The sequence below is a fragment of the Engraulis encrasicolus genome, chromosome 21 (genome assembly GCF_034702125.1).
Source record: "Engraulis encrasicolus isolate BLACKSEA-1 chromosome 21, IST_EnEncr_1.0, whole genome shotgun sequence".
Lineage (NCBI taxonomy): Eukaryota > Metazoa > Chordata > Actinopteri > Clupeiformes > Engraulidae > Engraulis > Engraulis encrasicolus.
Window position 1 is genome coordinate 4,094,781 of NC_085877.1, and position 14,682 is coordinate 4,109,462.

General features: G+C 41.0%; 1 protein-coding gene across 1 annotated transcript; it reads left to right on the plus strand.

Moving 5' to 3' along the window:
• Positions 1-375: 375 nt before the first annotated feature.
• On the plus strand, positions 376-9,128 carry ponzr1 (plac8 onzin related protein 1). Its single transcript, XM_063186962.1, has 4 exons — positions 376-530; positions 1,672-1,775; positions 3,315-3,466; positions 8,664-9,128. Exons 2-4 carry the CDS (start codon positions 1,676-1,678, stop codon positions 8,751-8,753), a joined length of 342 nt encoding a protein of 113 aa, XP_063043032.1. The 5' UTR covers positions 376-530; positions 1,672-1,675; the 3' UTR covers positions 8,754-9,128.
• The last annotated feature ends 5,554 nt before the right edge of the window (positions 9,129-14,682 follow it).

Below are 14,682 nucleotides of genomic sequence, written 5' to 3' on the forward strand. Positions count from 1 at the left end.
ATTGCACTACACTCGTACCTGCACAAAACCGCGCCGACAGGGGTCTGTTTCGTTTTCACGATAGGCCTAACTAATTGTGTTGACACAAAATGAGTTATAAATTATTGTTTGACAGGATAACAGAACAAAATGTCGATTGTTAATACGCTGTTTTGGCTTGTGCCATTTTGGATGATATACTAGCCCATGTCTATCAATCAATTGTGTCTTCAACTCCATCACCCATTTCTGATCAATTAGCTATGTGTAATGTGTTATTTTTGTGTCTCAGTAGCAGTTAGTGGCAACTTTTTCCCCCTCCTCATCTGGGGGTGGGGGGGTGGCGGTCTTTCTTTGTCATTAATGCACCGCCTACATCGTAGCATACAACGTCAGATTCATTTCTTCAGAAGTCATGCGATAGCCAGAGAGGTCTCTCACCGCTACTCGCATCATTCTGAAACCAGCGGTCTGGACGAACTTTCAACCATTGCTCTGGTTGCAGTAGGAACGGAGACTACTACAGTACATCGACGGATACAATTGTAAAGGTAAGTTCATTGTTACTACGCCTGGCAAATATATAGGCTAACTTTGATTTTGCAACACCCTCCCCTCCCTTTCCGTTGTTAGATTTGGTAAAGTCGATATGCGTCTAGTGCTTTTTTTTGTTTGTTCATTTGCTGTTTTTTTTTTTTTTTAATCAGGTCTATTATTGATGTTGTTGCTGCTGTTGTTAGACTTCGTCTACAAATTACAAATGTAGCCTACTTTGTTTACAATTTCACAGGCCTACATCTTGTTTGCATTATATCTGATATGCATTGCCAAAATAGGCCATGTCGAAACATTTTTTGAAAATATATTTTAAAATATATTTGACGGATCTTCATGCATTTCATCTTACGCACAGCTGTAACATGATATGATGGGTGGGTCTGCAACTGAAGGAACAATTCCTAGACTGAAAAATCAGGAAATAAAGTTGGGAGGGCTGACTTGGACGTCTTCCAACAGAGTTTTTTGTGTGAAATTGGTCAAAAAATTAGTTGTGTGTGCAGGGCCGCTAACAGCTTGGGCAAGGCCGGGACAAAGTCATCTGAAAGGGGCCCCCACCTAATACATACTGTAGGCTACAATGGAATGAGGACCCAATTATGGGCGCCTCCTCTCCAGGGGCCCGGGACAACGTACACGTTAATCCCCCCTCTGTCAGCCCCCTGTGTGTGTGTGTGTGTGTGTGTGTGTGTGTGTGTGTGTGTGTGTGTGTGTGTGTTGGGAACTGTAAGGGATGGGACATCCTGTTTAAACTCCCCATACTGATGATAACAGTCAGATTTGTAAACACCCTGAAAACTCTCCCTAAATCCAGCCAAACCCAACACATGTCCCAATAGTTGAGGTGGAACGTAAAGACGCTGTTTACATGTAGCCTTTGTGGACATTTTTGAAAACGCAATAGGTTTTGGCCTCTCCTTTACACATAAACAGTTTCGTAAAAGTGCATTTGAAAACTTAAAAATATCCCACTTAGGAGGCTAAAACACATCTGTCACAACTAACATTTTATTTTTTATCCACATGTCGCATTTAGCCTATACACCTAAACGGATTAAAAAAAAATCCGCATTTAAAAATATCCGCATACGTGAAACCAGCCCCAAAATCTTTCTGTCTTTCTCCTGCTGTCAGAGCCATGGCAGTGCAACAACAGGTGACCACGGTGACAACCACCACCTACAGCTCTGGCGAATGGAGCACGGGCCTGTTTGACTGCTGCTCGGATATGGGCACATGTAAGACACCTGTAGCAGCTCCATCACACCTGACACACTTACTATCACATCACAGCTGATGGTTTATCAGCTCTCTAGCCACACACACACACACACACACACACACACACACACACACACACACACACACACACACATGATTGGTTTTTGCTTTGTGCATTTAATAATGATATAATGATACAATATGACTTTGTTTTCATGATGATGATGATGATGATGATGGCTGTTGTTGTTGCTGTCATTAAATGTGAATTTATACATTTAAAGTTATACATGACAATTTAACATTTACCCTGTAGCAAAGAGAGATATCCTCCGTGCTCCTGCACTTCACAATCTGGTGCGTCTCGGGAAAGGACTTGGTAAATGCAGGGGAAGAAAGGAGTCACCGGAGCATCTTCAGATGTGGAAAAAAAACTTGTTTTATTGCCCAATAAAACAAGTTTTTTTCCACATCTGAACATGCTCCGGTGACTCCTTTCTTCCCCTGCATTAACATTTACCCTACCAGTCACATTGGATAATCCGTATCAGTAATCAAGTTGATAGAGACTGCACCTACGGTGGCCTAGATAATCTTTGGACAGTATAAACTTTTTAAAATAATATTGCTTTATTACCAATTTTAATATTGCTTTATTACCTCCTGCCTTTCGTCACTATTGCACCTTAGTAGGCCTGGCCTACTCTGCCTTCGTGTCACGAAACATTATACTATCCAAAGTTGTCACTCCCTGACTGTGTGTGTAAGTGTGTTTAAGTGTCTTTAAGTGCATTCCTGACTGTGCAAGTGTTTGTTTTACCAAACCCTTCTCGTGTCTTCTAGAGTATCAATGCAACGTATTGTCATGAGACTCGTATTTTACAACACCAAATTAGGCACCATTTTCACGTTGAGGGTCACGTTGTTTCACAGTTTCATGTTGTACTTTATGACATCATAGGGGCTCGTCTTTTCAGACTGAAGTACATGTGCTAAAATATACCTTTACAGACAGGTTAGGGGTAGGAATTCTGGATTCTGAAAAGACTCGTTCCATGTGGAGCACTAGATAACGTTTACCGTTCCGCCAATGGAAAGCTGGACATGTCAAGACTTAAAAACCATAGTACTACATATATTACGACATTACACAGAGCCCTTAGCAATACATTATGACTGGGTCATTGCCATTCTGGAAACAGCAAATCTATAACAAGGTCCATGTATTGAGTGTGTGTGTGTGTGTGTGTGTGTGTGTGTGTGTGTGTGTGTGTGTGTGTGTGTGTGTGTGTGTGTGTGTGTGTGTGTGTGTGTGTGTGTGTGTGTGTGTGTGTGTGTGTGTGTGTGGGCATGTGTGCGTGAATGTAGGAGTGGGTGTGTGTGGGTGGGTATGGGTGTGTACATTTCAGGATGTCTGGGTGTAAATGTCGAATGAGTGACCGTGTGGTGACCGCGGGGTGACCGTGTTTGTGTGTCGCCATCTAGGACACAAACTTCCCCAATCTTGTACTACAGTATATCATCTTGTATTAACAGAAGAGTTGATCTCCTTCTAGGCTGTTTCGGGTATTGGTGCTTCCCCTGCATGCAGTGCCAGACGGCCTCGGCGCACGGCTGGTGTTGCTGCATGCCGTTGCTGGACCCCCTGGCCTGCATGGCAGTCACCTGCTGCATGCGCAAGTCTATCCGCGAGAAGCACGGCATTGAGGTAGGCTACTTTATGCAGGAAATTGACATGGCGTGTGTGTATATGACAGAGAGAGAGAAACAGAAAGACATAATTACGTGTGCGTGTGCGTGTGTGTGTGTGTGTGTGTGTGAGAGAGAGGGGGGGGCATGTAAAATGTCAAAGAAAGTAGGGACACATTACATTAACAACTATGCTGCTCATTGAAACTATATTGCCAAATTTGATCTTTTCATTAATATTATAATTTATATAATTTACTAAATAATGGACTAATGTTCACTAGTATGACCACAGTACAGTCAGCTTTGCAGCTAAAAACGACTATTTTTGGAAATCTGAAATGGCTGACATGGAGAAGATCCACCCTTTCATGTATGAAAAGGGCAGTTTTCTCAATGAATACTTAGAAAATCATCATGGTGATGAGTATTCATGACAAAAGGTAACACTCACTAAGGGGTGGAGTGAATTCTGGAAATAAAGCAAAACAAAAAATATTACACAGTGCACCTTTAACATTGCATTCACATTGGAATGTTCTGGAGAAATTTCAAGACATTTCTGGGTGTGTGACACATGACAATGAGTGGAGGAGTGGAGGCTTTGTGTGATATGTATGTATCAAGGGAGTGGTGGCTTTGAAATGTTGAAGACTGTTATGGCGTATCAATGGCCTGCGAAAGCAGGAACCTTTTTTAGACAAGAGCCTGTTAAGAGCAGTCTCTTTGTGAAAACTTTGTGCTATGCCGTAAACAATTCCTAACCCTAACCGTCATTAAAGGCATGTTCTGTCAGTATACAATTATTTCAGCATCATCAGTTTCTAAATATTCACTAAGTTTACGGAAAAGTAGGAGTTATGCCCAACAAAACAATTCCTAACCCTAACCTTCAGTGACGGCATGTTTTTGTCTGAAAAGACTTGCCCACGTGTAGCCTAGCCTACCCCAGTAGCTGCGTGATGCTGCTGTATGGCTTATTGTCGGGCTGTTGGACTAATGGGCTGTCTGACCAATAGGCAGACTCCACTTTCTTCCCACTAATCGCTAATATGTGGTCACTATTCACAGGCATTATCATTTCTGTCTGCAAAGAACAGCAACAAGTCTTTCAAATATACACTGCAAAAAAATAATATAATTGCTAAGTCATGATAACTTATATTAATTAATTCTGCTAAACACTGTAAAGGAACAGCATGGTTTAACTTAATTTACATCTTTATTGTAAGCTGTGTGGAGCATGGAACACAAAACTGCAATTCAAAGCGCCACACAACTTACAATAAGGATTTAAATTAACCTAGAATCCTGAAGCAGCTGGTAAACTTGTGATATTTGTTTACAGTGTACCCTGATTTGCATGTATTTCAATGGAGAGGACCATGTCTTTGACTGAGTTCCGGGGTGGGCAGTGCTTAACGGAAAGTTGAACTCAGACTATGAGGATTCGGCTGCACCTCACTGTCTGAGCACTCATTTAGCCTACCTTTGATCATGTGGTTTGATACAAGCCTCGAAGCTGGATCTCATTTCACATGCCCCCTTTTGCTCGACGCAAGCGGCGAGGTCTTGGTTCAAAAGTAAAATTACTAATCCGCAAAATCTGTAAAATCCGCAAATATCCCTCCTTACCTTTGATGTATTAGAATGTCAGAAGGACGTTGTAGTCGCAAAGCCATACTGTAGCTTTCACTGACAGATGAAGGTTGGTTAACACACCGTACATAATCAATGCAACATACTAGTTGTATGGTCACTAGCAGCAACCTCATACAACAGTATGTCCATCAGAAAATTAATATTGGTAGGACTGAAACCGATCTGTTACTTATGCCTTGTTCACTTTTGGTTTAGTGGCACATGATACAGTGCCCAAATTTGTCTTTTATAATTTTGGATCATTCCTCCTGACAGAACTGTTATAACCATGCCTGTAGGCCGCCCTACACACATATGCCGTTTCCACTCTGCGGAAAGTTAAACATTCACCTTATCCTCTAGCCATTTTCAACCAGCTTGGCAACATGCTTTTCAACGGAAAGTGACCCAAAGCATTCCACCAAAATGGTTAATGAATGGCTTGATGAAAACCAGATTTTGGAATGGCTTTAATGAGCAGAGCATGTGTGTGTACGGTAAGGCAGCCGCACAATTCTAGAGCATTAGGCCAACATCCCAGCTAGCAGGAACAGTTCACCCCATTTCAAGAAATTGCTCATACTGTATGTACTTAAGCCCTGGTAAAATATGAGAATACATAGCATTTTTTCTGTAGGTGTTTACCAGATTAATAGTATAGCCATATTAAACGTACCGATGGTACCAAATAAACATCAGCAAATGTACTTACAAACCACTTTAAAATGAAAGTAAAATTCACCAGAGTGCAAAACGGCTATTTACTCACTTGTGGCTTGAAGCTAACAGTACCATTTACTTCCAGTGATTAGGCTAAGCTATGCTAATAATTTTAATACTATTAAATCTAAGTACTGAACACATTGAGAAGAAAATGATAAGCACATCGATGTGTTATACTTGGAAATAGGCCTACTTCAAATATTTGAAAATCAAAAAAGGGTGGACTGTTCCTTTAAACGCTTTTAGAAAGATAGCTGAAAGATTTAACCCAAATGATACATCTACTTACGTAATAGTTTCGTGCTATGTAAAAGCTTTCATATACAGTGCGTCTTGGTGCTATAAGCCAAGAGCAACAAAACGTATTGCATAGGCCCCCAGTGTACCTGCATAAAAATGGAATGATGAGGTCAATGGGATTCGCTGAACTCTTACCTCCATGGCTCTGGTCGCACCCGCATGAGTGATTGGTCAGAGAAAAACAGGTGTGTTTGCCTATCGCCTCCTGCAATTAGCAAGGCATGCACTTAGAAAGAAAGAAAGGAAAGAAAACAAACAAACATTTTGTACACATTCATTACCAACCAAGTCTACGCATAGACATAGATAGGTCCATTTTGCAATTTCAATAGGTATTTGCTTTGAGCAATGGACAAACATGAGACGGCAGAAGGGCTAAAGTCACACCAAAGATAGATAGATAGATGTCACAGACTGAGCTGTGTAGCGAAGGTGAGTAGAGTTGCCCAGTCGGGACTCAAACCCTGTAAACTGGGGCTCTGACCACTACACCAAAGAGCCAGGCTTGTTGGCATGACAGTCAGAACACATCCACAACCCTAGTGATGGTCACTCCATCACAATAGATAGACAGATTGACATATGTTTTTGGGCTGAGAATTACGATGGAATTGGGAGCCGCATTAGGCTGGTCTTGCCTTATCCTCAGGCTGACTGCACAATTTATTTTGTACAAAGCGTCTGGAACAGCTGAATTAAGAAATTATTACTGGAGGGAGGGGGATTTCCATTGTAATTTGAAATGTGTGTCCTTTTTAAGATCATATGAGATTGAACAAAATGTTGTCTGTTACACGTTAGAGAAGAATTGTCTTATAGCAGGGGTTCTCAACCTTTTTCAAGCTGGGGCCCACTTGACATTTTCAAAAACGTCTGGGGACCCACAACAGGACCAATACACAGTACAACTCAAATAAATTAACAGGAACACACACACAATATGACTTTGATTTTTAGAAAATGATTTCAAGGCCCACTTGGAATATCTCCAGGGCACATCAGTGGGCCCCAGCTCACAGTTTGAGAATCACTGTCTTCTGTGGCTCCAGGCATTAAACAGGACACGTCAAAACAAGATGTAAGAAGACAATACATGGATGTATTTTGCTGTGACTCAAATGGCAAACTTGTGTCAGTGCACTGACGGCTAGTGCATAGTGCACAGAGTGCACTGAGGTCTTTAGTGCATAGTGTCGTGAGAAAGTTTGGGCACTATGCATGCACTGTGTCCTTCTTGGAAATGACGGACTAGCAAAATATCTTGGCTATTGTTTACATTACACAGTGTGTAGTGCATGTACCGTATTTAGATTTCCTTCACCCCAAATGTGAACTATCTCGTATATACATTACTTGGCTTGACATGAAAAATATGGTGTCTCTGCAACATTAATTACTGAATTGAGAGATTGTTGACCAAACTCTTCTACTGAACCGAACGGCCCGTTTTTTTCCATTACGTGAACATGATGGTCATTTAATGTGTGCCGTGTCCATCGTTCAAGCACTGTCAAGCACTAATTTTTTTAAAATCGTTATTAGGCCAGCATCCGGCACTTTCAGTGCACTGAATTAACTGAATATGTCAGTGTGAGTGCCCTACGCACTGAAACATAGTGCCCGAAGTGCACAAGTGCGCGGATTGAGACACAGCGTAGATGCGTATGAGACCCAAGAGTAGATAAGAGAACTGTTATGCCACAGTTGGAGAGTTCTGACAGGCCTTAGGGATCAGCAGTCTCTTTTTCAAGTCTCTGTTGCTTCTACAAACAAAGAAAAGGCGTGGTAAACGCTGGCTAGAGGAACAAGCACAACCAATATCAAAATAAGGACAGAGGGAGAGAGAGAGAGGGAGAGAGAGAGAGAGTCCATCGTTCAAGCACTACGTTTTTGACCGTTGTTAGGGCAGCATCTGGGCATTTGCAGTGCACTGAATTTAGGCTACTGAAACTTTTTTTATTGTGAACTGTGACAGATTTCATTTCATCATTCACACCAAACCACTTGTTTCAGTCTGCAAAGGATTATGTCAATTTTTAGATGCCTCTACAGAAGGGGTGGGGAACCTATGTCTCGCAGGCCGTTTATGGCCCTTGAGGTCGTTTTATCCGGCCCCCGATATAATTTTAATGTTATGCAGCTTCACATGAAATACGATAGCATAGAAATCTAGACGCCGCAGATTGAATTTGCTCCCGGCTTTCAGCTGTAGGGGTTAAGCTTGCTACTAGAAATATGATGTATTTTGTAAAGATATCTTAGAAATTACATTTGCAATACAATTACAGGTAAATTATATTCAGGGGACCTAGAGAAGGTGGGGTCTATCCTAAAGGTGGCTGCCTCCGATATAGGCCTAAAGTGCAGGGGGAAATCCTGGTTTGTGTTTATAGTACGGCGCTTGGAGGACTTTTACGGCCCTTGGAGGAATTTGAAGTGGCCCCTCCAATGAAAAAGGTTCCCCACCCAGTGTTGCTCTGTTTATGTGAAACAATTTTGCAGGCTTTTTTAAAACTCATTGTTCCCTCTCTGTCTGTCTGTGTCTTTCTCAGGGCTCCGTGGGTAAAGATATACTGACAACCCTCTGCTGCTACGGTTGTGTGTGGTGCCAGATGTCCAGGGAGTTGAAGAACCGGGCTTAAGAACCACCATGCCAATCCACCATCTCTACAAGAAGAGATAAAGAGAAATGGCCGCACTCATACCGTATGACTGCACGCACGCAACTCAGACCTTAACATTTTTCTGAAATTTTTATTCTTACCTTCATTATCTCAGCAGATTACAAGGAGCGTCTTTCACACCTCAACAATAATATTCTTTGGTCCAAAGGGTGTCCCGGAAGGAACATTTTGGTAACCAAATCAATCAGTATCAGAGGGCTACTAGATACACAAATCCTGCCACACAGAAGTCATACACTCAAAAGTTATCTGCTTTATTATTACACTTAATTTACTTTTATTTACTTTGATGTTTACTTTTTAACAAAATATCAACAAAAATAACCCCACAATAACAAAAAGTATGTTATTGTGGGGTTATTTTTGTTGATATTTTGTTAAAAAGTAAACATCAAAGTAAATAAAAGTACATTCTTACTTGTGTCTTTCGTTTTGTCATTATCTCTACCTGTATGCAAACATAATGGTATATATGTGTGTGAAAACATAGTGCACATCAGTTATGCACTCCAAGCACTGTGATAACATGTAAACTTGGCAGAACCAAATAAAGAGTCTGTGGGTATTGTATCGATTGTGTATTTACTTTACATAACGTGAATATTGGGCTCTGAAATCATAATTAGAGGCTAATAATATTGATGTCCTGAACGTTCAAGATATTATTGCAGTCCTGCATCAGTGATGTGATATTTAGCCATCACCACTAGTTTTACGTCTGTGTTGCATGGTATTTACTCATGGACAAATGCCATTATTACGTTTTTTTAGCATCTTAGTGTCTTGGTGTTAAACAACAGATTATGCTTCAAAAACATTGATTTCATTGGTGCATCAGTGCATCACTTTGAGCATCAGTGCACATACTGTATGGGGCAATGTGTTGTTATCACTCAGTGCAAATTTGGATAAATGTTAATGTTCTCCGTATGCACATAATCCATATTTGGAATGGTGATGGGTGATATGGGGCAAGGCAGAATTGCACCATTGCATTACGTTACGTTACATTACATTGCATTACATTACATTACACTTAGCTACCACCTTTATCCAAAGCGACTTACAGTTACATACAGGATATTGGTTACAGTACCCAGAGCAGTGTGGGGTTGCGTACGCGCCTTGCTCAAGGGCACCTCCTCAGTCATGAAGTGCGGTAGAGAGTGGAAGGCTGGGATTTGAACCTGCAACCTGATCCAAAGCCTATCTCCTTAACCATTACATGTACTGTAGTCCATAGCTGCCACGACAAAGCCAGAGCTGCACCAATTATCTCTTGCAGGGTTCAATGGATAAAACCAGCACAGTAAGCACTGTCACAGAAGTGAAATTCTTCAGTAGCATCTTGAAGGTTGAAAGAGATGACCCTTGTCTTGTAGCCTCTGGCAACTTGTTCCACCATTGAGAGACGATATCATAGAAGAGCTTCCTTGTACATGGGGCAAGGCTAGAGGGTTCATGTTGGAGGAGCACAATGTAACAGGGTGACTTTGTCCAATGGGGGAGGAACCATGGAGGGAGTACCTGGAGGAACCAGGGAGGAACACACTAGTTTCCTTAGGGGAAATGAGTTGCGGTTAGTGTTGCACTGATACCATTTTTTAGCCCCGATACCTGATACCTGATTGTGCAGTATCGGCCGATACCGATACCATACCGATACTACTCTGTTCGAAATTTATACTGTATACAGTATATATATGAAAACTTATATAGGCTACTACTTGGATGTAACATCATTGCTATTATGGCTTTGTCAGGCTGCTGCCTACTCCAGTAGAACTTTTTATACTTTTAAATACCTATGATATAAAATAACTAAGATCAAGGCTCCGTTTAACTGTCATACTAGCATCTGTAAATGGTATCGGTGCCCTATTTGTTGGTATCGGCCGATATCACGATACCACCATTTTAGTGCAGTATCGGGGCCCCGGCCGATACTGGTATCGGTATCGGTGCAACACTAGTTGCGGTAGCACACCTGTAAACAGACATGGCCAAGTCTTGTGTCTTGTGGAAAACTGTTTGCCGTGCTGACAGCTGACTAAAGCTAAAGTGAGGCTAATGATAGGTCTATTATGCAAAAAATTTTTGGAAGATTATTTGAAACATATTGGTGGTGCTGTCTTCTGCTTTATATTCCTAGTATGAATATTCTGTACATGTAAACACCGATTTTCGCAGACTTATAATCAATATTCCATAATTTAAGTGGAAAATGTAAAAACAAGTGTTAAGAATGGGTGGATAAGGATATCATGAAAGTTTTTTTTTTTTTGATTTTTTTTGTTTTTTTACATATGTATTATTTATCAATAAATACAAAATCAATGTCAGTTAAGTATTCCATTAATGTTCAACTTTCAGTAGGAACCTAGAACTCTCTCATTTACAATTGTATATACAGTGAGTCCAATATGTATTTGATAATTTGCTGATTTTGTTGGTTTGCCTACTAACAATGACATGATCAGTCAATTAATGTAATGATAATATGTATTCTAACATGGAGAGACAGAATATCAAAAGGAAATTCCAGAAAAAAACTTTAAAGAATATATTTTAATTGATTTGTATTTCATTGAGCAAAATAAGTATTTGATCCCCTGCCAATTGATAACATTCCGGTCCCACAGACCAGATAGGCACTTCCTATCAACTTGTTATCTGAATTAAAGACACCTATACTAAGATGCACAAAAGACACATTGAATCAGCAGAATCAGTCCATAGTATGAGTGAATCAATAAGACTCCAACCTTACCAACATGGTAAAGAAGAGCTGTAAAAGGATATCAGGGACAAGATTTTAGACCTGAACAAAGAGGAAATGGGCTACAAAGGCACAAGAAAGAGACTGCTTATTAAGGACCCAACTGTTCATGCATTTATTCCAAAATGTAAGCAATGCAAAATTAACATCCATCAGCCTGTCTGGGGTTCTATACAATATTTCACTTTTTGTAGGGATTCAGTAATCATGAGAACAAAATGAAAGCACCCTAGACCTGTACGGGATGAACTAGGCAATGGTGTCAAAGCTTCTGGGACCAAAATCACTGAGAAAACTACTGGTAGCACTTAATGCCACATAGGATTAAAATCCTGTAGTGCACACATGTTAACCCTGCTTCAGAGGGAACCTGTGCAGTCCCACCTGAGGTTTGCCAACGAACATCAGACTGGTTTAGGATATGACAAGGAGATGCTAGTCAGATGAAACCAAAATCAAGCTGTTTGGCATTAACACAATTCAATGTTTTTTGAGAAAGACAACTGCTGCCTATGATCCCAAGAACACCTTCCTCACCATCATGCATGAAAATGGTATCATTATGGTTTGAGGGTGTTTGTCTGGCCAAGGCACAGGACAACTTCATATCGTCAACGAATGGATGGGAGGGAGACATGTAACGTGCAATCCTGAGTGCCCGAGTACGTCCTTCCCTCCACCACTAGACTGAAGGTGGGCCATTTTTGGATCCAAACATGACAATAATACGCAACATACAGTCAAAACAATGAAGGAGTTGCTCAGGAAAAAGCATATTAAAGTCGTGAAGTGGCCTAGGCTGTCTCCAAACATGAACCCTGTAGTAACTCTATGGAGGGAACTGAACCTCTATTTGCCAAGCTATAGCCACACACTATTCATGTTTTAGAGATAATCTGCAAAGAAAAGTGTGCAAAAATCCTTTCTAATATATGCACAAACAATGTCACCAACTAAAAGAAGCATCTGACCTCTGTGCTAGACAACTAAGGCTTTGCCACAAAGTACTTTGTCTTCTTTGGCTAGAGGGATCAAACACTTATTTGCTTAAACTAAATACAAATCAATTAAAATATATTCTTTAAAGTTATTTTCTGGAATTTACTTTCGATATTCTGTCTCTCCATGTTAGAATACATATTATCAGTACATTAACTGACTGATCATGTCATTGTTAATAGGCAAACCAACAAAATCAGCAAAGGATCAAATACATATTGGACTCACTGTAGGCCTACTCTCCATTTACTCAAAACCTTAACCGATCTTCAATTCATCAAAGCATTTCATTTTTTATTTGTACTTGCCAAATGTAAAGTCCCAACTCCTTGCTTCTATGTTGCTGTCTGTATGAATAGAACCACTTCCTCACCATCCCCAAGAACATTCAATGTAGATTCAAGACTCGAGTGTGAGTGTGAGTAAGTGTAGAGAAAAAGAGAGAGAAAAAAGGGCCTTGGCTGTCTTCAGCCTTCAACAATCTAATCGCCTGGTGAGGAAAGTGCTTTGGCGTCTGGTGGTGTGAGCTTTCAAACTGCTATACCATTTGTCAGATGGTAATAGCTCAATGAGTTCATGGTTGGGGTGGCTAGGATCGATCAAGATTTTGTTGGCCTCACTAATGCATCTTGTCTCTAATGAGTTCAATGGGAGGGCCGGCCACAACCACAAATGCTCTATGCTGTACGCACCACTTTCTGTAGAAAGATATGGCCAGGGGACTGCGCTCTCCACGCTCTTAACCACTTCCTGTCAAAGCTTTTGGGTGATCAGAAGGATGTGGTAAATTTTGCAGTATGAGGTGAAGCATTATCTTGCATGGAACTAAGGCTGATCCCCAATGTCTTTGAGCACTGAACTAGGGTATTGTTTCTCAACGGAGGCTCTGCAGCCCCCCGGGGGACATTGGGGAGCCTCAGGGGGGCATTGGGAAGGATATAGTTACCATTGAGGTGCATTAGTCTATTTTGTTTTTTTAAACTAAGGGGGGGCGTTAAGGAAGTCAAGGGGGTCTTTGGAGTCTTATGATGTGATTCAGGGGGCATTTATTTTAAAAAAAAGGTTGAGAACCACTGAACTAAGGCATGAAATGTGCGTCTAAAAATGTCACATAATTTGCAGAATTCAGCTTCACCCCAACTAAGATGCTGCCGACCGATAATTTCTTTACAGATTATCATCAGCAACTCCACCACCACTCTGCTGACAAGTGACACAGCAAAGAGGGGGTGAAATTGAAATAAGCAAGTTATGCAAACGTTTCAGAGATGGATTTCAGGCTGTTGTTCAACAGCAAATCAAACAACTTGAATAACAACTGAATTTTCAAGTTAGATATCGCTCCATCTCACTCTGCAAGGTTCAGCACATCCTTCTTATCCCGCAAACAATTCAAGAGGAAGTGATTCATGGATTGGCCATCTCAGTCTCCTGACCTCATCCACACTGAAAACCTCTTGGTGAATCAGTGGCTCTCAGCAGATAGAAAGCAATACACAGCAAGGAGAAGTTGAAACTTAATATACGCTGAATATGACTATACTGTTACGCTAGGCAATGCTAACACATAGAGAAAAAAATCCTACAGTATGTACTTTCATATTTCGCTATACGCCTTCACGACATATGAGCAATTTCTGAGGTGGACTGTACCTTCTAATTCGGTAATATTATATTCGATAACTTGATATAATTTGACGATAAGTCCTTGCTTGGATTTCACCACAAAAAGTAGAAAGCAATAGCACCTTTTTTTTTTTTTTTTAGAATTTTCTTTAAAAACAAGGTTGCAGCATCAGCCTGACTGTAGTAGCAGTGGTCTGGTAATCTTGCAAATGTGGACACTGGCTAGCTGGTGAGCCGTCAGCCTGTGGAGAGGGGCCCGTCGCATCATTCCCTGCCCCACCAGACTGCCATGGAGTAGGGGAGGCTATTCCTGGAACTAAGGCCGCCTGGACTCCTACAACGGCCTTTTGAACCATTTTAATCGTCGTGTAGTTAACAAATATGTTTTTTAAAACTGAGGTCTGTCTTGGCACGTTTAGTGAGTGTACATTTTGTCAAACTCATTCCAGTTCAGGGGCCAGACGCAGCCTATTCGATCTCAAG